The sequence below is a fragment of the Populus euphratica genome, unplaced genomic scaffold (genome assembly GCF_000495115.2).
Source record: "Populus euphratica unplaced genomic scaffold, PopEup_1.0 scaffold35.1, whole genome shotgun sequence".
Classification (NCBI taxonomy): Eukaryota; Viridiplantae; Streptophyta; class Magnoliopsida; order Malpighiales; family Salicaceae; genus Populus; species Populus euphratica.
Window position 1 is genome coordinate 665,452 of NW_011499860.1, and position 18,708 is coordinate 684,159.

The 18,708-nt window shown below is 36.9% G+C and overlaps 4 protein-coding genes, 1 long non-coding RNA gene and 1 pseudogene across 7 annotated transcripts; 2 read left to right on the top strand and 4 right to left on the bottom strand.

Moving 5' to 3' along the window:
- The first annotated feature begins 164 nt into the window (after positions 1-164).
- On the top strand, positions 165-1,997 carry LOC105124671 (7-deoxyloganetin glucosyltransferase-like). The gene is made up of 2 exons (XM_011024779.1): positions 165-669; positions 1,057-1,997. The coding sequence occupies exons 1-2, from the start codon at positions 165-167 to the stop codon at positions 1,995-1,997; spliced, it is 1,446 nt and encodes a 481-aa protein (XP_011023081.1).
- Positions 1,998-4,222: 2,225 nt separating this feature from the next.
- On the bottom strand, positions 4,223-7,757 carry LOC105124672 (7-deoxyloganetin glucosyltransferase-like; annotated as a pseudogene).
- LOC105124477 (Haloacid dehalogenase-like hydrolase (HAD) superfamily protein) lies at positions 7,615-11,129 on the bottom strand. 3 transcript variants are annotated; one of them, XR_842052.1, is made up of 12 exons: positions 10,624-11,129; positions 10,444-10,537; positions 10,329-10,373; positions 10,191-10,241; positions 9,821-9,895; positions 9,683-9,716; positions 9,219-9,274; positions 8,990-9,049; positions 8,599-8,658; positions 8,444-8,490; positions 8,206-8,373; positions 7,615-8,026 (listed from the first exon to the last, which is right to left on the bottom strand). XR_842052.1 is itself a non-coding variant. In XM_011024509.1 (11 exons), exons 1-11 carry the CDS (start codon positions 10,980-10,982, stop codon positions 8,271-8,273), a joined length of 984 nt encoding a protein of 327 aa, XP_011022811.1. In that variant the 5' UTR covers positions 10,983-11,129; the 3' UTR covers positions 8,037-8,270. The 3 variants fall into 3 exon arrangements, 2 of the variants coding, with proteins under 2 accessions (XP_011022811.1, XP_011022812.1); XM_011024509.1 differs by lacking the exon at positions 7,615-8,026 and having other exon boundaries at positions 8,037-8,373; XM_011024510.1 differs by lacking the exon at positions 7,615-8,026 and having other exon boundaries at positions 8,037-8,348; positions 10,624-11,128.
- A 320-nt stretch (positions 11,130-11,449) lies between these two features.
- Positions 11,450-15,232, bottom strand: LOC105124478 (mediator of RNA polymerase II transcription subunit 18-like). The gene is made up of 6 exons (XM_011024511.1): positions 15,142-15,232; positions 14,793-14,862; positions 12,839-12,938; positions 12,511-12,565; positions 12,044-12,400; positions 11,450-11,843 (listed from the first exon to the last, which is right to left on the bottom strand). Exons 2-6 carry the CDS (start codon positions 14,826-14,828, stop codon positions 11,741-11,743), a joined length of 651 nt encoding a protein of 216 aa, XP_011022813.1. The 5' UTR covers positions 14,829-14,862; positions 15,142-15,232; the 3' UTR covers positions 11,450-11,740.
- Positions 15,233-16,047: 815 nt separating this feature from the next.
- On the top strand, positions 16,048-16,666 carry LOC105124479 (uncharacterized). Its single transcript, XR_842054.1, has 3 exons — positions 16,048-16,128; positions 16,225-16,280; positions 16,528-16,666. It is a non-coding gene; the product is annotated as an uncharacterized LOC105124479 (long non-coding RNA).
- A 226-nt stretch (positions 16,667-16,892) lies between these two features.
- On the bottom strand, positions 16,893-18,105 carry LOC105124480 (EPIDERMAL PATTERNING FACTOR-like protein 1). Its single transcript, XM_011024512.1, has 2 exons — positions 17,615-18,105; positions 16,893-17,501 (listed from the first exon to the last, which is right to left on the bottom strand). The coding sequence occupies exons 1-2, from the start codon at positions 17,762-17,764 to the stop codon at positions 17,238-17,240; spliced, it is 414 nt and encodes a 137-aa protein (XP_011022814.1). The 5' UTR covers positions 17,765-18,105; the 3' UTR covers positions 16,893-17,237.
- Between the last annotated feature and the right edge of the window lie 603 nt (positions 18,106-18,708).

Genomic DNA, 18,708 nt, shown 5'->3' on the forward strand with positions numbered 1-18,708 from the left:
CACAGAAATAAAAAAAAAAAAAAATGCATCAAGTGCTGGCCGGCAAAAGATCTTAAAACGATGAAGGACGAATCTATTAAGATGAAGCAAGCTAACCCCTCTATATAAATAGCACAAAAACCATCTTCACTTCTACAAAGCCAGGATTTGCTAGTTATATAAGCATGGGTTCTCTCAACAACAAACCCCATGCAGTCCTCCTTCCCTACCCTGCACAAGGCCACGTTAATCCCTTGATGCAATTCGCCAGACTTCTGCATTCAAAAGGTTTCCACGTAACTTTTGTCAACACTGAGTTCAATCATAGACGCTTAGTCCGGTCTAATGGGCAAGACTTTTTTAAGGGCTTGCTGGATTTTAGGTTCGAAACCATTCCTGATGGATTGCCCCCTTCCGACCGTGATGCTACCCAAGATATTTGGGCCCTAAGTGATTCTGTCAAGAAAAATTGCTTGGTTCCATTCAGAGAGCTATTAGCTAAGTTGAATTCATCACCTGAGTTGCCTTCTGTTACTTGCGTTATCTCTGACGGGCTAATGAGCTTTGCAATTGAAGCTGCGGAGGAACTGGGCATCCCCGAGATTCAATTCTGGACTGCCTCAGCGATTGGTCTGATGGGATTTTTGCAGTTTGAAGAACTTGTGAAGAGAGGCATTGTTCCGTTTAAAGGTACATTTTACTCCTTCAAAGCACTGTTTTTGCTTCTTCTTTTTCTCCTTTCTTGTTTTCTGGGGGACTATTTGTTATCAGAGAACAGCGTATGGCATTGTCCTGACTGGCCAAAATCTCCTGAAATCTGTCGGAAGGATCTTATGCCACTATTGTATTGTTCTTAGGTTTACGAGGATTCCAGTGCTGTAAAGTATGGTTTTTTTTTTCCTTTAATTATTAGTTGCGTCATGGAGTGCACTCCCTTTTTTTAGCCTCTTTTGTTATGGTCGCAAGCAAAATTCCAACAACTATTCACATTTTGTTCTGTTCTACGTAAAGTATTATTTGGCACAGCATCCTTGACTCCCCACTGTGTGACAGGATTTCTTTGTTAATGTCTTTCAGATGAAAACTTCATTAATGATGGAACCCTTGACATGCCTCTTGGTTGGATCCCTGGTGTAAAAAACATTCGCCTCAAGGATATGCCAAGCTTGATCCGAACCACTGACCCTGATGACATAATGTTGAAATTCATGAGTGATGAAGCACAAAATTGTTTGAAAGCTTCTGCTATTATCTTCAACACATTTGATGAGATCGAACATGTGGTGCTAGAAGCGATTGTTACCAAGTTTCCTCGCATTTATACTATAGGCCCACTTTCTTTGCTCGGAAGGAACATGCCTCCAACACAAGCAAAGTCACTTAGGTCTAACTTATGGAAGGAAGACTTGAAATGCTTTGAATGGCTTGATAAACAAGAGCCAAAATCAGTGCTGTATGTGAATTATGGTAGCATAACAGTCATGACAGACCAACAGTTCGAAGAATTTGCGTGGGGGCTGGCAAACAGCAATCATCCATTTTTATGGATAGTTAGGCCTGATGTGGTGATGGGAACTTCTGGATTTTTATCAAAAGAATATCACGAGGAGATCAAGAATAGAGGGTTCCTAGCACCCTGGTGTCCTCAGGATGAAGTACTTTCTCATCCATCAATTGGAGCTTTCTTGACACATGGTGGATGGAATTCTACCCTAGAGAGTATATCTACTGGTATACCTATGCTTTGTTGGCCTTTCTTCGACGAACAACCGATGAATTGCCGGTACTTGTGCACCGTTTGGGGCATTGGTATGGAGATTAACCATTATGTAAAGCGCGAGGAAGTTGAAGCCCTTGTTAAGCAAATGATGGAAGGGGAGAAAGGGAAGCGGGTGAAAAACAATGCTTTGCAATGGAAGAAGAAAGCTGAAGCTGCAGCCAGTATTGGAGGCTCATCCTACAATAATTTCAATAAATTCATAAGTGAGGTGCTGAATTTTAAAGGAAATATACACTGATCTTAAGGAATTAAATCTATCTCACATTTCTGTGGAATCCATCCTGTTGATTTATTCCACAAGAACGAGAGAGGCAAGCTGTTGCACATTAATTAGCTATATCTGTGCATTATGGGAAATAATAAAACCTAGTACGAACAAAACCAGCAAAGGATTGTATTGGTTTTGGTTCGAGATAATCAATTATCTCTGCCCCCAAAGGACTGAGTCTGTATGGTTCTTTTGGTGGCAATTACTATTCTACTCTTGTATGAACTATTTTGGGTGAAAAAAAAGAATATGTGACCTGTTATTCAAATTCAGAAGCAAGGCACATCTAGCCAAATCATACAGGACCACAAAGCCAATAATGTCTACCATTTTCGACGGTTCCAAAATCATGTTTGTCAGCACAAAATCAATATTTAATCATTTCTCTCAATGTCTTCACACTCTAGGTTATCTATCTGTCTCTTTTCATTACATAGGTAAACACTATAAAGAGTTGCAACTTGCAAGCTTCTCTGGCTGAGTTCAAATTTTGTTTTATTTCAAGAAAAGAAATCCATCATTACAAGCTTTATATGATAAAAACATGCTAAATTCCTGAGGAAAACAATTAGGGGCAAACTAGAATTTGTCCTTAAATTGCTGAGTATGCAGTCACCACCATTGCAGCAGAGAAATTCTGTAGACAAAAGGGATGTCATGCTTGTCAATGCTGGACAATAGAGATTGAACATCATATTGCTCCTGACTGTCCCAACCGGTCTTCAATGCTACAAATTAAGTGGAAAAGGCACAGAACTATCGGACTACTTGAAGCGCACTTCCATCTCTCAGCTTTCATTTGTATGCGCTTTATATGGTGAAGCATACATTTTGTGAAATGCTGCTAGAAATAGAAAAAACTCATTATTACAATACCATGTTTTATTTTTCTGGTTTCTAGCCACAACAAAAGACCTCAATGAATTTTTCCAAGTTATTGTAAGATGATCCTCCAATATCGATAGCTACTTCTACTTTATTTCTCCACTCCGAAGCCTTTTGCCTAATTGGCTTCCACCGTCCCTTTCTGTCATTTCCTTAACAAAACTCTCGGTCTCATCTCGCTTTACATCATGATTGACCTCTATTCTGATCTCCCATCTGGTGCATGATTATCGGCAATTGGTATGTTGATCAGCAAAATAGGCCAGCAGGTTATTGGAACGCCACTGGATATCGTTTCCATCATGGAATTCCACCCGCAATGTGTTAGGAATGTTGAAGTTTGGTAACAAAAGCTAGAATAGGATTACTTGGTAGTAATTTACTAGCCGATAACATTATCTAGATTAGGATATTTTTTTCAATTTATTTGTTTAAATTTATCTAAAATTAGACTAGCTTGTTATACAACTTCTTTGATAAAAAAGAACATAGCTGGTATGTTTCTTTAGTGTTTTTATTTTTCTATAATGTTTGTTTTCTTCTATAAATAAAACATTGGAGATGGTAGTAACCAATTGAAATATTTTTCTGCTCCTTGTTCTTTCAACTGTAAAGACTTTGTTCTTTGTTCTTTTTCTTTGTTCATAAACATTAGTCTATTCTTTATATATTAGTATTTTTTACAATAATTGGTATAGGGCTCTTTTGATCTTTGAAGGGTTTGTGAGTGAAAACACAAGAGGATAGTGAGGTTAAATCAAAGCTTTCTGCTTTGAAGGGTTTGTGAGTGAAACAGGAGAGATTAAGTTAGTTTTTTTTAAGCAATGGATTCTGCAAATTTTCCAGCAAAAACACTAGTGTTCACAAGGCAAAATTATGGTATGTGGGCTGTAAAAATAGAAACATATCTCAAAGCTTTTGACTTGTGGGAGATAATGGAGAGTGATAAGCAACCCACTCCATTAGGAAACAATCCTACGATTGCACGAATGAAATATTTCAATAAAGAAAAGGCAAAGCGATTCAAAACTCTTACTTGTCTTCATAATTCTGTGAGTGAAGAAATCTTCACAAGGATTATGGCTTGTAAATCTGCCAAAGAAATGAGGGATAAATTAGAAGCAGAACTTCATGGTGATGAGAAGTCAAGGAAGATGCAAGTTTTAAATCTCAGAAGGCAGTTTGAAGGTTTGAAGATGAGAGAAATCGATACCATCAAGACTTCTCTTCTTAAATTTCAAAACTTGTGAATCAAGTGAGACTTTTGGAAGAAGATTTTCCATATTCAATAATAGTAGAGAACATTTTGGTAAGTCTACTAGAGAAATTTGAACATAAAATTTGCTCTTTAGAAAATTCTAAAGATTTCTCATAAATGAGTTTGCAAGAACTAGTAAATGCATTGCAAGCTGTGGAACAAAGACAAGCTTATAGACAAGAAGGAACAAGTGAAGGAGCTCTTGTTGTAGTTTACAAGGAGAAGAGTCGGGCTAAGAATTTTTACAGAAACAATCAAGAAGAAAAAAGAGAAAAAAGAAGAGATTGGCAATCTAATAACTGGTAACAGAACAACAACAACATCTTCACTAAAGGGAAAGAGAAAAAAGAACATTTTCCTGCTTGCAAATTATGTCAGAAAACAAATCATCTTGAAGCTTGGTGTTGGCTCAAGAATGTACAATGCCGAAACTGCAAGCTATTTGGTCACATCTAAAGATTCTGTAAAAACAAAGCAGAAACTGTAAAACAAGTTTAAGTAGCCGAGAGTTCAAAAGTAGAGGAAGATCTTTTATTCATGGCTGCAATATAGGAGATGTGTAACACAACCAAGGTTAATGACTCATCATGGCTTATTGATATCTTGAAGCTTGGTGTTGGCTCCAGAATGTACAATGCCGAAACTGCAAGCTATTTGGTCACATCCAAAGATTCTATAAAAACAAAGCAAAAACTGTAAAACAAGTTTAAGTAGCGGAGAGTTCAAAAGTAGAGGAAAATCTTTTATTCATGGTTGCAATATAGGAGATGTGTAACACAACCAAGGTTAATGACTCATCATGGCTTATTGATAGTGGTTGCACTAATCATATGACTGTAGATATGAGCTTATTCAAAGATGTGGATAAAAGCTATCTATCTAGAGTCAGAATTGGCAATGGAAACTATGTGAAGGTTGAAGGAAAAAGAGCAATTGAAGTAGAAACATTGTTAGGTACAAAAACTTTTAAAAATGTTCTTTATGTACCTAAGATCAATCAAAATCTAATTAGTGTGGGACAATTAATTGAATTTGGTTACTCAATATTCTTTAATGATAGAATATGTGATATTAAAGATAAAAATGGAGTGCTACTGCTTTCTGCAAAAATGATGAACAGAAGTTTTAATGTTGATTGGAGAGAAGTATGTTTGAGTGCTAACACTTGTGAGAATAATGAATCTGTTCTTTGGCACAAACGGTCGGGGCACTTCAATTATGCAACTTTAAAGAGAATGGTTGACTTGCAGATGACTTACGGTTTATCAGATATACAGGAACAAAAAAGTTTTTGTGAAGCCTGTCAGTTAGGAAAACAAACTAGAGTTGTTTTTCCTGATAATGTATTCAGAGCACTGTCAAAACTCCACCTTCTACACACAAATGTATGTGGGCTGATGCATAATAAATTATTGAATGGTTCAAAGTATTTTCTTCTATTTGTTGATGTTTATAGTAGATTTTGCTGGGTTTACTTTCTGAAATCAAAATCTGATATGTTCGTTAAGTTTGTTAAATTCAAAGTAGTAGTTGAACTAGAAATAGGTTTAAAGATCTGATGGAAAGAATGGGTATGTGTAGCTTTGGAACCAAGAAAGAGTATTGAAGTTTGATACCAAAGCTGGAACAGGATTACTTAGTAGTAATCTACCGTATTGCTATCTATCTGTTAGCTGATAGTATTATCTAGATTAGGATGTTTCTTTTAATTTATTTGTTTAAGTTTATATAGGATTAGACTAGCTTGTTATACAACTTTTTTTGATAAAAAAAAAACATAGCTAGTATGTTTTTTAGTGTTTTTTTTTTTCTATAATGTTTATTTCCTTCTATAAGTAAAATATTAAAAATGTCAGCAACCAACTTAAATATTTTTTTGCTCATTGTTCTTTCAACTGTAAAGACTTTGTTTTTTGTTCTTTATTCTTTTTCTCTGTTTATAAACATTAGCCTGTTTAGCCTGTTATTTATGTATCAGTATTTTTTACAAAAAGGAAAACACTAACAACTGATTGACGTGCAAGAACTAAATCAACTTACTAACAATCCTCTGCAATCAATTTGCTCCAAAAACTCTTCTTGCAAGATCGCAGAATCACCCGTCACTACATCAGGAATGATTTCCATAAAAACGGCTGTTTTCTATTTGCCACGCCCCAAGCAAATTCTTTCAAGTGCATCGCTGTCATCACTGTCACACTTCCATAATTTATGTGCACCACAGAATTAATTTCTCTTTTATCAAGCCAATCAAGACAGTTCGAATCTTCTTTCCATAAACTTGAACTAAGTGACTCGGATTTACTTTCAGCTGCGATATGCTTTGCAAGCAAGGGAAGAGGACCCATTGCATAAATGTTAGGGGACTTGGTAGCAGTTATAGCCTCTAAAGTTCAATTAATTTTCTGCTTCTGATCCCAAAAAATCAAACATTATTTCATTGTTTGAGGTTCTGATAAAGGTTGGCATGTCGTTTAGTCGGGTGTTACTCAAACCAGGGATCCGATCAATAGGTGTATCGCCATCTCGAATAGAAACTTTCTTTTGAAACAATGAAGGGACGAATTTTGTCCTTGCTTAGTAGAGAAGTAGACGGGGGGCATACCGCATGCCATCTTGGATAGTAGAAAATAGCTGAAGCAAGAAAAGGAGAGAAATGCATACGTTTGAATGAAATGATCCCTCTTCTCGCGAGTTCACTGAGATGTAAGCATCCCATGAAGCTGCAAGCTGAGGCTGACCAAAACTGAACCTGGGGAATGTTATACTCTTCTGCAGCTTTTATGCATAAGCTCACGATTCCAGCAGAGATTATGGAAGCACAGGAAGCACATTAGATGATGAATTCAACTGCGTAAGTAGCTCTTTAAATGGGGCCAAACAACTTTTCCTTGTTGAATCACACAAGGATGGAACATCATGTGTTGCGTCAAAATCAGATGGTGTCAAAGGCAAACCATCTGGTATGGTGTCAACCAGAAATCGGGCAGGCCTCTAGTAGAATCTGGTCCTCTGGACCTGATTAATCGCCTATGGTTGAACTCTGTTAACAAAAGTTATGTGAAAGCCTCTTGTGTGTAAAAGCTTTGCTAGGTGCATCAGAGGGGTGACATGGCCTTCCCAAATTTTGAAAAGGAAGGGAAAGATTCACAATCGATTTAGCACCACATGCATAGACGTTATCTGTGGATGGATAATGTAAAATTCAATGATGTCGTGTCGTAGAAAATAATTCTAGGTGTCTCAATCGTTCAATGGATTCCTAGTCGCAGAAGTTTGTGCGGTTGAATTGATTTCTATCCTATTGCCCTTGCTGTAACTTGCATGCTTGTGTGAGGTGGAGGAGCAGCTTCTTTTCTTGGCTAGCTGCTATCAATGGAAGCTTGGCCAGTCAAACATGCGGAGTATGATAATTTGTTTGTTATTGAGTTTTGTGATGTCTTCTTGGTCTCAAAATTATTTGCCTGAGCATCTTCATTCGACATTGAGTAGTTGAGTTGTCGAGGGAAAATGACATGTCCAGAACAGAGGACTCGAACAGGTGCATTAATGGACCTTGGACAGTTGGGTACTCTCTGCTTCCTCATTGCCAGAGCATAGATTTGGCATGAAAAACTCCATCACTAAATTCTTCTTTTTCATGTTAAAATGCGTGAGATATGTAGTTCATCAAAAAATAATAGAGATACAAATCTCTGTGCTTCAAGCAATTAACATAGTTCTTGATCAGCAACATTGTAAGAAATAATTTTTCTGCACAACCAGATGCTATAGACTTCTTGAGAAGAAAATGACCCCCCCAGAAATATAGTTCTTGTGCGGCTATGCGTGCGAGAGAGAGAGACGAAGGTATGACCTGTATCACATCTTGCAATCAAATTTCCTTTCATCTTTACAATTGATGTGAAAGAATAATTAAATACTCGACTATTTGTTGATGTTTCGTTTATTTCCTACCATCATACACTGCTTTGTATTTGGAGTAGACCAAAGGGGTGATTTGAACAAAAATACAAAACAATGGTTGATAGGAACCTTTTGAATAGTGATTTGCGGTGTACAGCCAACGCTTTGTGTAAACTCTACGGGTTCTGAATATTTCAATCAAGCAAACTGCTGAATTTCCTAGCTAGCTGGCAGCAACAACATTTTGAAGCAACGACTCTAAGTCTTCTAATCTGCACAGTTGATGAGAACCCAATACTGGATTCGATATCAACGAGAAGAAAGGTGCAAAAAGGTCCACTGTATAACAATTAAATATGCATCCTACCTCACATTACTCAAATCAGGGTAAATTGCTATAGCATCTTTGAAATCCTGAAATGAATTAGAAGTTGAGTAGTAATTATCAATTGCAAGCAAGTGGCAAGACAGTATTTTTCCTTTTCCTTTTCAGGACAGCTACAGAGGAGGGAAACAACTAACCTGATCAGCTGTTGAAGGAGTGTGAGTGATAACACATGACATTCCAGCTGTTGTTGCCGCCTAAACATAAAAATTTTAGTTTCTTTTAGCGTTTGATTTATCTATATTTAATTTTCTCATCTATTTCTTTCAACAAGAGTATTGCATGCTAATGTACTTATTTACGCTTCAAATGAGCATTGGTCGAACAGAATGTCAGAACACAATTGTCATGTGTATAAACTAGTGATAAAGCAGTCTATCATTTGCATGACTAACTCAGTAATATTTTATTATTTTTGTGAACCAATATGATTTTCCACCAAAGAAAAATAATATGTATAGCTATCTTTGACTCGAATCAAAATATCTTGGTTTGAAGTCAATCAAATCTTAGAATTTAGATATCTACCTGGAGACCAATGACACTATCCTCCACCACCAAACAATCCCTCTCTGACACACCAAGCCTCTGCAAGGAATAAAGTTTCGGAATAAATCCTGATAGAGTCCAAGTAGATTAAAAGAAGACATGGCAACATGGATAAGCTAAACTGCTCAGTACGCCTGATTTATGATTCAACATGGATAAGCTAAACTGCTCAGTACGCCTGATTTATGATTCATGTCATGTTAAATACCTTGGAAGCTGTCACATAAATTGATGGATCTGGCTTCTTTTCCTTGACATCATCACCTGCATGTAAAAAAACAAAAGAACACTATATGGATCATAATAATAATATAAAAACAAAAACAAAAGGAAAAAAAGAAAAGAAAAAAAACACTTGAAAAAACAGAAACAACCTTAAAAGTGACTTATTTAACTGAAACCAGACAAGGTGGAATGAAAGCAACATGTTCACTTAAATTAAAAAAAAAAATCTCTCGTGCACTAATTCACCATATCTCATAAAGAAGTGAAGAGTTTAATTTAATGAAAAGTTTCCAAACACAAAATAATAATAATAATAATAATTCACTTGCAAGAAATAACAGTAAATTAAACCAAATTGATACCATCTAATGTTCAATAAGCCTTGCATATCACATGACTAAGGACATTAGACATGCCAAATTTTAAAGTTGTTGATTGTTGACGTACCTGCAAGAAAGCAATCAAGGCCTTGAAACCGCTCCTATAACAAGGAAGAAACAAGAAATGAAAGAACAGAAGGGGTTGAAGCATAAAAACAAGGACACTTTTTAATTGTATGATGGTGGACAATATTAGAGGACCTACCATTCCTATAAGGTTCTCAAGACAGAGTATAACTGAACTTTTAGTTGCTGCAGAGCAAACAGCTAGCTTTTTTCCCTAAAAAAGAAAGTAGTAAAAGAATTCAATCACAGCGTGCAAAACCAAGGAGCATTATAGAATTCCTTAAAACCAGTAAAATCATGATAGAAAGAAAAATTCAAAGCATAAAAGAGAAACAAATAGAACAAACTATAGTTCACAAAACACAACTGAGACGTTCTTATCAGAACCCATTTTCGTTACGAATGAAGAGATACATATCGAATGAGTTAACTCAATGAAGTTTGATAGAAAAAAGCATGAAGCGTGACAAGCTATTACATTTCTCAAAATGGTAAAAATGTCAACTTACAGCAGCCTTAGCCTCATCCATCAACCTCAAAACGCCAGGCCTGGGCTCCACCTGATGGAAAGGATAATGTAATCCATAACATCATCATCCCTACAACAAAAGATTAACAAAAAAGAAGAAGAAGAAATGGCTCCTTACAGTTCCAGATTTGATTATTTCTTTGTACCTTTCAGTTTTCCAATCCTGTAACGTTTTACAAAATTTCACTTGTAAGAGAAACTTAAAACAAAGGAATCAGAGCATTAATTAAGACCTGAAGAGTATCAATCAGCTTAGCACGGCTCTCATCATCCTCCGGTGGCTTCTCAAATAGGTTGGAAGACGGCCATCCATGCTCCTTAAAATACCTAATCATCAAAACCAAATTATTTATTTATTTTGTTGAATCTGGTAATGATAGTAGTAGTAACGAAAAAAGTAAAGAGAAGAAGACCATCGCATTTTAGGTTTGCCACCACCGATACGATTCTGGAGCACATCATAGAACTCGGGAGACCAATTGAGAGGGAGAGAAGAAGAGCAGATAACATTGAAGTGAGCGAAAGCGTCATTATAAGCTTGGCGATGGAGGTGTTCAGATTCTAAAATAACTCCATCGCAGTCAAATATTAGAGCTTCAAGAGAAGCTGAACCGGCAGAAGAAGAGACGACGTTGAGGTGACGAGGAGGAGGAGAGTAATGTTGTCGCTGTCGTTGTTTTATAGCGGTGGTTTTGAGGTGGAAAGGGAAGAGGGTAGGGGATTGAGAGAAAGAGAGGAAGCTGGAATGAGAGATTAGCAGAGAAGAAGCCATGAGCAGTGAGTGACTGGCTCACTGGTCCGACTCTGTGTCTATGTGGAGGAGGATGTTTGTTTTCTTGGGATGTGAAAGTGGCGGTCTGGGAGGCTCTGGCTTCTTTTTTCTTGTGTTTTTCGTGTGGCTGTGATTTTGAGAACGCTTGCGAACGCGGCTGCCGCGCGTTATCAAGATTTTTTTAATTTGTTTTTTTTCTTAACTAATTGTTTATATATAATATGCAAGGCTGGCCCAAAATTAAAAACCCGGTCTAAAACTTGGCAAACTTTCCTTGAAAATGAGTTAATTTGGGAAAGAAGATTTGAACAGCGGAAACAGTCAAACAATTAATAAGGTTGTTTTCATTTTATTAACGCCTCCGATGGCCGATTGGTTTTATCAGATACATTGATCAAGTTTTTTTATTTTTATTTTAAATATTTTATTGCATATAGAAAACATCAAGCGGATAAACACCGAAAGTAGATTTAAAAAACTGCCCCAACATCAAGCGGATAACAAGCTAGTATATACAATAACACCACCTCATAACTCATAATCCTGCAAATGAACACAAATAATTACAGTACCCCTAGTGTTATTGTAGCTCAGCTGCTTCAGTTTTTCATCAACCTTGCAAGAGAATTTTCCAACAGAGGAAAAGAAAGGGGTCCAGGACCAAAAGGCATGAGTCTGTTACATGGAGCGTGGAAAGTTTGTGCTGCGTCAGTTCAAAAGAAGCCTTTTGCTCACAGTCATGGAACTCTACAACATTGCTACAAGGTTGTGCCTCCACCATCTGACATAAGAGATGCAGCGGCGGCTGCGGCAGTCGGAACAACCCCTGTTGAAACACCTGGTTTTGACAAGTGCAGAAGCCTGCAAAATATACACCAAAAGTTTCAGAAGAATTAGAATTCATCACTGACAAAATTCAAAAGAAAAACCCTTTCTACGCCAACTATGAGGAATGCTAGTAGTTTCCAATTGCACACCAATGACCCTTGCTATGGGGTAAACATATAGGAAACTGTCCAGAAGGGATTGCAACTATTCATGTAAGGGTTCATAAAGCTTACGGTGCAAGATATTCGCAGAAAGACGACACTGCAGCAGCAACTTCGGAATAATTTTCAGACGTTGCAGGAGCTGTTACTTCTACCACCTGTATACCAAGGGTTACTGGCACAGTATCATCAATGGCATGTAGTTTTAGCATCTTATTAATAGAAGACACTGTGACAGTTATCCAAGCACCCCTTTTGAAATGGAAGGCGGATCCAACTCTTAGCAACTCATGGTCTAATTTGTAGCCAAGTGCATAAAACAATCGAAGCACATTCTTGCTTGCTTTGCTTTCAACCATATTCCTAACCAGAACTGAGATTTGCTCAGCACCAGCACCCCTCAGCGCACCCCCAACATGCTTGACCGTCCTATGGCATAAAAGAGACTATAAAGAAAGCAAGAAGCACACAGGCATCTCGAAGCATAATGAAAACAACTACAAATCTCAACCATCCGGTAAAAAAATCACGTATCTTACCAGGGTTCAGGATGCTCAAGATTACACAACAGGCGAACCTCTGAAGTCACATGCCCTGAGAAAAGGAGGTCACAAATTTCCATGTTAGAATGGAATATTCCATAGATTCCAAAGTCCTGATATTTGATATATATTCTGTTTCTGGGTCGACGAGCTTCTATTGATATGTTTTCAGCTAACTATTAACTATAGAAAGATGATTTAAACCATACAAAGAAATGAATATGGCAAACTTGAGATAATGATGCTGAGGGAAAAGGTTTTTGACATCTTTACTCAAGCGCTTAAAAATTTGTAAGCACCACCCCTGGCAAAAATGTGAGCTTACCAAGGTTTGGACCACTTTTAAGGTATAATTCATGGACCCGTAGGTGTTCTTTATGAACACCACAAAGACCTTGAAGAAGAATCTCAAGGGCCTCTACATGCTGCAACATAAAACAAAACAAAAAAAAAATTAAGAACGGGTTCAAATATTTAAATTATAAATCAAACGTTACGCCTGTGTGCCTTCTATTTCTAACAAAAAACTAATCTCTAAGGAATATATGTAAGAACCATCTAGATGGAAAAGCTTAAGAGACAACTTGACAGTGCTAAGATTTTCAAGTACGAAAGTAAATCTACAAAAATCTCTACCAAATCTACAATGTAAAAACACCAAAGATAGGTAACATGATAATGCTCAGATTTCAATTGTAAATACAGAAAACAAAATTTTCCAAACAGAGGAACAAAAAATATAAATCGGTGTAGAATGATGGATCAGAGTCCTGGCTTGGAAACTCCAAGAGAGATTGCTCAGTTTATTCAGCATCAATCATTTGGGGAAATAACCAGAAATTCCATCTCTAACATATGGAACCGACTTCTATTTTTAGTAAGTTAAACAGAGCTTCTTATAACTCAGACAAAGCATGAATATAAACACAATATCAAGTAAATTATCCCATCTCAATCTAAAGACAGACTAGATAAATTTAAATAAAAGTAAAATAATGGATCAGATTTGTGGCTTGCAATCTCCAAAGAGAAGAGATCGTTTGGTTTATTCAGCATCGATCATTTGGGGAAATAATAATCATCTCCATCTCTAACATGTAGAATAGAAGTATCTTCTCAGTAAAAATAAAAAGTATGCTGAGTAATCATTGATATTAAAAGAAAGAATATATAGCAAACACTGAACCGAACCCATTATGCATTAAATAAAATAAAAAACAAAACCCGGCATGGACACTTTATGAACTTAATAGATGCGAAAAAAATGGATCAGATTCATGGCTTGGGTTCTCTGAAAAGAGAAAGATCACACGGTTTATACGGCATGAAATAATCATTACTTCCATCTCTAGCATTCAGCATCTACATCTCACCTTGGTAAAGAAAATAAAAATATTTGTACCAATTATAAATAACAGAAGCATTAATATGCAGCCATTATTGAAACGATTATCTGGTAAAAACAGACACATAAACATTTACAAATTACATGGATGTAAGACAATGGATCAGCTTTCTGGCTAGTAATCTCTGAAGAGAGAGATCACTCATTTTATTCATTACTGATCATTTGGGAAAATAATCATCATTTCCATCTCAAGCTTATTAAGTCTGCACCTCTACTTAATATTAAATAGCACAACATACAAGTTGCAACTATCGATGCATGGTGAAGGTCCGAACATATATCCAAAACCATGACCAGTTATCCCTAAAAGTAAAAATTAGAAACTCATTATAAATTTAAACAGACAATAAATAATGAAAAAGATCCTGGATTGTAATATTTGAAAATAATCATTTAAGAAAACTATCAATGGCTGTATCTCAAAATTACAGAATCCACATCCATTCAAAGCAAAGTTCAAGAAAACTGCTTATGAAAACGGATGAAACAAAACATATAACCAATTGTTCTCAAACACAAATAAATTTAAACGAACGAATAACGAGGATCAGATTCCTGGGTTGGATTCTCCGAGAAGAGAAATATTGCTCAGTTTATTCAGCTTCGATTATTCGGGGAAAAAATGATCACTTCCATCACTAGATTTCACAAACATAAATCTCTTCTTATCAAGTTTAAAAGTACTTCTAGAGACTAACCTTAATCATCAATAACCAAAAGGCGAGCATAAAGCCCACACCAAAACCCACTGCTCTTTTACAAAACAAAATTCAGTATTCACCAGAATTACCCAAATAAGCACACAAGAGATTTTCAGAACAAGAACCATTGGAATTACACACACTAAAAAGGGTCCTTAAGGAACACATACCTGTGTCTCTATAATTCCCTGTACCACACACTCCATCGTTACTCCCTTTATTTCATGTCAAAAGCATTTCCTGCATAGAAATTCTCAACTTTAAACGAGAACCCAATTGCAATATGACAATGTAGAAACAAAAAATATCAAGAACAAAAAAAAAATGGTGGGGGAGGGGGGGGTGTTGTCGTCAAGGAGATGAATGGAATGGAATGGAATGGATTATCGGACTCGTCATCTTTTCTTTAATCATCACATAGAAAACCCAGATCACCATACTCGCAAAACAATTTGAAAAAAAAGAAGAAGAAAAAAGAAAAAAGATGGTACAGAAAAGTTTGGAGGATTGGTTGGTTACCTTGCGGGGCGGAGCATAGCGCTGAAAGCTAAGCTAAAGGGCAGCCTCTTTGAAGATGAGAGAGAGGGGTGGTTTCGGGTTTTTATCTCGCAGTAAGAACACAGAAGTACGATAATAACCCGACCCAGTTTTCTACACAAGTGGATTGGGCTCATCAAAAAGCTAGGCTTTGGCAACCCTGGCTTGTAGACCCACAAGCCCGCAACTATGTGGCCCAACAAGAAAAGAGCGCCTTTACCGATTCTTTTCCTTTTATGGCTCGAAAAGAAAAGTAAAAAGCTATTATCCGTGTGGGATTGTTGCTCAAATAAAGATTAATTAAAATTTATTTTTTATTTAAAATTAATATTTTATATTTTTAGATCGTTAATATACTAATATTAAAAAAATAAAAAAATTATTTTAATATATTTCTAAATAAAAAATACTCCTAACTCACGTAGCTGTAGATGGTGTGACCATATCTTTGCATATATATAGACCTTGCTTGCTGCTCAAAGCTGTCATATAACACCCACAGTCCTGAGTTGCAGGTCACGGTGTCCTGACTTGCTAGTGGTAAGTTTATCTTTCTCTTAAGCTAGCTGAAAAATGACAATTAGGCTACAGATAGATGTTGACCAGGTTAAAATGATGGCCTTGAAGACTTGGAAAAGCCATTGATCTTGGAGGAGAAAATTGTTGTGATTAGCGACAATGATGAAACTATTCAAGAACAAGAGATTGCTGGATTTGTTGGGATTGTTCTGAATTGACTCTGTAAATTGCAGGGCTTCCTTGAGCAAAAACTGGAACAATAGGCATTCAGGTATTTTTAATGGACAAATCTGAAAGACGACCGCTTATAATGGTAAATATCTGCTCAAAAAATTCTAATTACCTTTCAAATATTAATTCGGTGAGACAACTTCTACTGACTACCAAACATGCCTTTTGTTCATGAAGACCTCAGCAACTGGGACGTTTCTAGGCTCTTTCTTTCTTGGGGTAAATCACTAAAAAAATGTCTAGCTCAATGCATATTTTGTTCTTCCTGTTTGGCTTCAAAGGTCTGAATTTGTTTTCATGATCTTTGTGATTCAGGGGGATGGCTTGCTGCTTGAGTGAGTACCAATATTAGCTGTCTCAGGAAAGTGCTGGTAAATTTCCTACTATATTACTGGTAAAATTTAACAGTTTCTTCTCATTTTCCAAACGAAATCAGATTTATGTATCAGCATTTTCAATTGGAACGGGTGCAGTTAGCTGAGTGACCATGTCCTAGGTAGCTGCCAGGAAAAGCGAAGCAAATTTTAATCTAATCTTAGTATATCGATCGGACTAGGAGTTAGCTCCAAGCTATGGAAATCCAAGTTTTTTTATATCATAGACTTTTTCCTGTGGCAGAATTTCCCAATTAACATTACAGGGATTGCTAGGAGCTTGATGGTGCTACTGAACTGATGGATGCTTAGGCAGCTTCTTTTACGTTCAACTTTCTTTTTAAGGACTAGAGTTCCTCTGGTAAGTTAAAAAACTTCTCAAGTCAGGCCAGATTCCTTGCAAGCCTAACGTCACCCTGCTAAATGATATGAAAAGGAAAAGGCCATGCACAAATTTCTTATCAAGAATGTCTCCTTCCTTCCAAGACGAGAGTCTTCATTAGTGATTCAACCATGCAAGAGACAATATGGTATGACAGATCATTATCTGCTAGCTGGGTCAAACGCAGGTACACTCTAGATAGGCTCAATCTGTCATCCCCAAAGCCATTGACAGAAACAAACCCAAATGCAGAAAAAATGGAATAACCAAAGAAACAAAGGCAAACTCAAATGGTTAAACAGAAAGTCTGAGCTTGTCAACAAGTTAATGGCAGTTTTTACACTTGCTAAACGTTAACTCTTCTAGCCGGGACCCCAGATAATAAAGCCAAAAGGACTCGATAGAACAAGTCTTTTACACTGTATGGAAGTTTCAATATGTACGATTAATGCTGACAACGTCACGTGTCTAAAGAATCCCAGGAAGCTCCTTTAATCACAATTTCAAAACAGATTAAGGAGAGAAATTATGATTATCATGATCGACATTTTGATCCATCTCTAATTAATTAGTTAGCTTAAAGGATTGTAAAAATGGTCACCACAGCGACATTTCCAACCCAGTGGCTTATAATTTGAGTACCTGTTATTACCTGCAGGATATGGGTCAAAAAAGGGATCAATGATGCTAGTTTTGGTTGAAACCGGCTGCGCTGGTCGGTTTTGATTCGGCAGAGTAGGCACTTGAACTGCCATGCAAGGGTGGCAACCATTGCATTTGTTGTGGCAACTTGGTGGGGTTGAACCTAGCCTTGCCTTCTCCTCAAATGCTGCACCCTACTCGTGAAATTAAAACCTCAGCTAACTCGCACCATCAAGACAAGCCAAACCCATAAACTAGAGAGAGAGAGAGAGAGTTGTGATTTGAGTTGAGTTGAGTTGAGGCTTACCTCATGAGAAGCAATTGGAGGTTGCAGGTCGTGTTGAGCAAAACAAAAGACCGTAGGGAGCAGAAAATGTAACAAAACAGTGGCACTGAACAGAAAACATGGGTGATAAGAACCCATTATAGTCTTGAAATAAGGTTTTTCATGTTTCATGACCAAGAAGCAGTAGCCATAGCAACAAAATCGCTAGCAAAGATGTTAAGAACCAGGTGGCAGTTCGTTTCTTGAAACAGATCTCCCTGGTCACCACAATAATAAGCAGCTAAAGAAACAAAGGAAGGAGCGAATCTGGTTAGTTGTTGTTCATAGACATGATTAATGAGAGTGGAGAGGTAGGAGTTGATGAATTAAATGGCGAGGTTAAGCGGTGGTTGGAGGAGATAGAGAAAGATAGAGTACATCGTGATTGCTGCGAGAGTACTGGCAGGGAGTGAAAGGAACAACACAGGTGGGGAAAACAAATTGGGAGAATCCACACCAGAAGTGAAGGGCCCTTCGCTTAAATTCCACATTTATTAAACGTATAGTTTTGGTTTCAGATCTCGGAATTTGGGGTTTGACTGCGATTGATTTACACCTAAAAATAGAAATCCTCGAAGAGAGGAAGTTTTTTTTTTTTTCCTTGTGTCTCAGGCATGAAAATGGAGGGCGTTTATTTGTCCCTGGTTTGTTTTTGCTTGTCCAGTATTAGGGTCCATAGAATCTGATAAAAAATCAACCTTACAGTTTTAGAATTTTTAGCAAGTGAGCTTGTAGCTCCGATGTTAAGTAAAGAGTTAATTAGAACAAAAGGATATTTATGATCCGAACATACAAACAGTTTTAGACTTTCTAGAAGAGAAAATTACACTTTGTCCTTTAGACCAGCAAAAAAAACAAAAAAGAAAGAAGAAGAAAACGAGGCCTCGATGTATTACTAGGCATAGCAAATTAATCAACATAACATGAAGGTTGCATCATCGTTATGCTGATATTTAACATGATACAAACTTTCGGCGTAAAATTACAGCGAGACAAACAACAAATTTTCCCTGATTAAGCCTACATGAAGTCCAGAGCTTATAAGTGGATGGGGAACAGATATCATTCAAGTCATT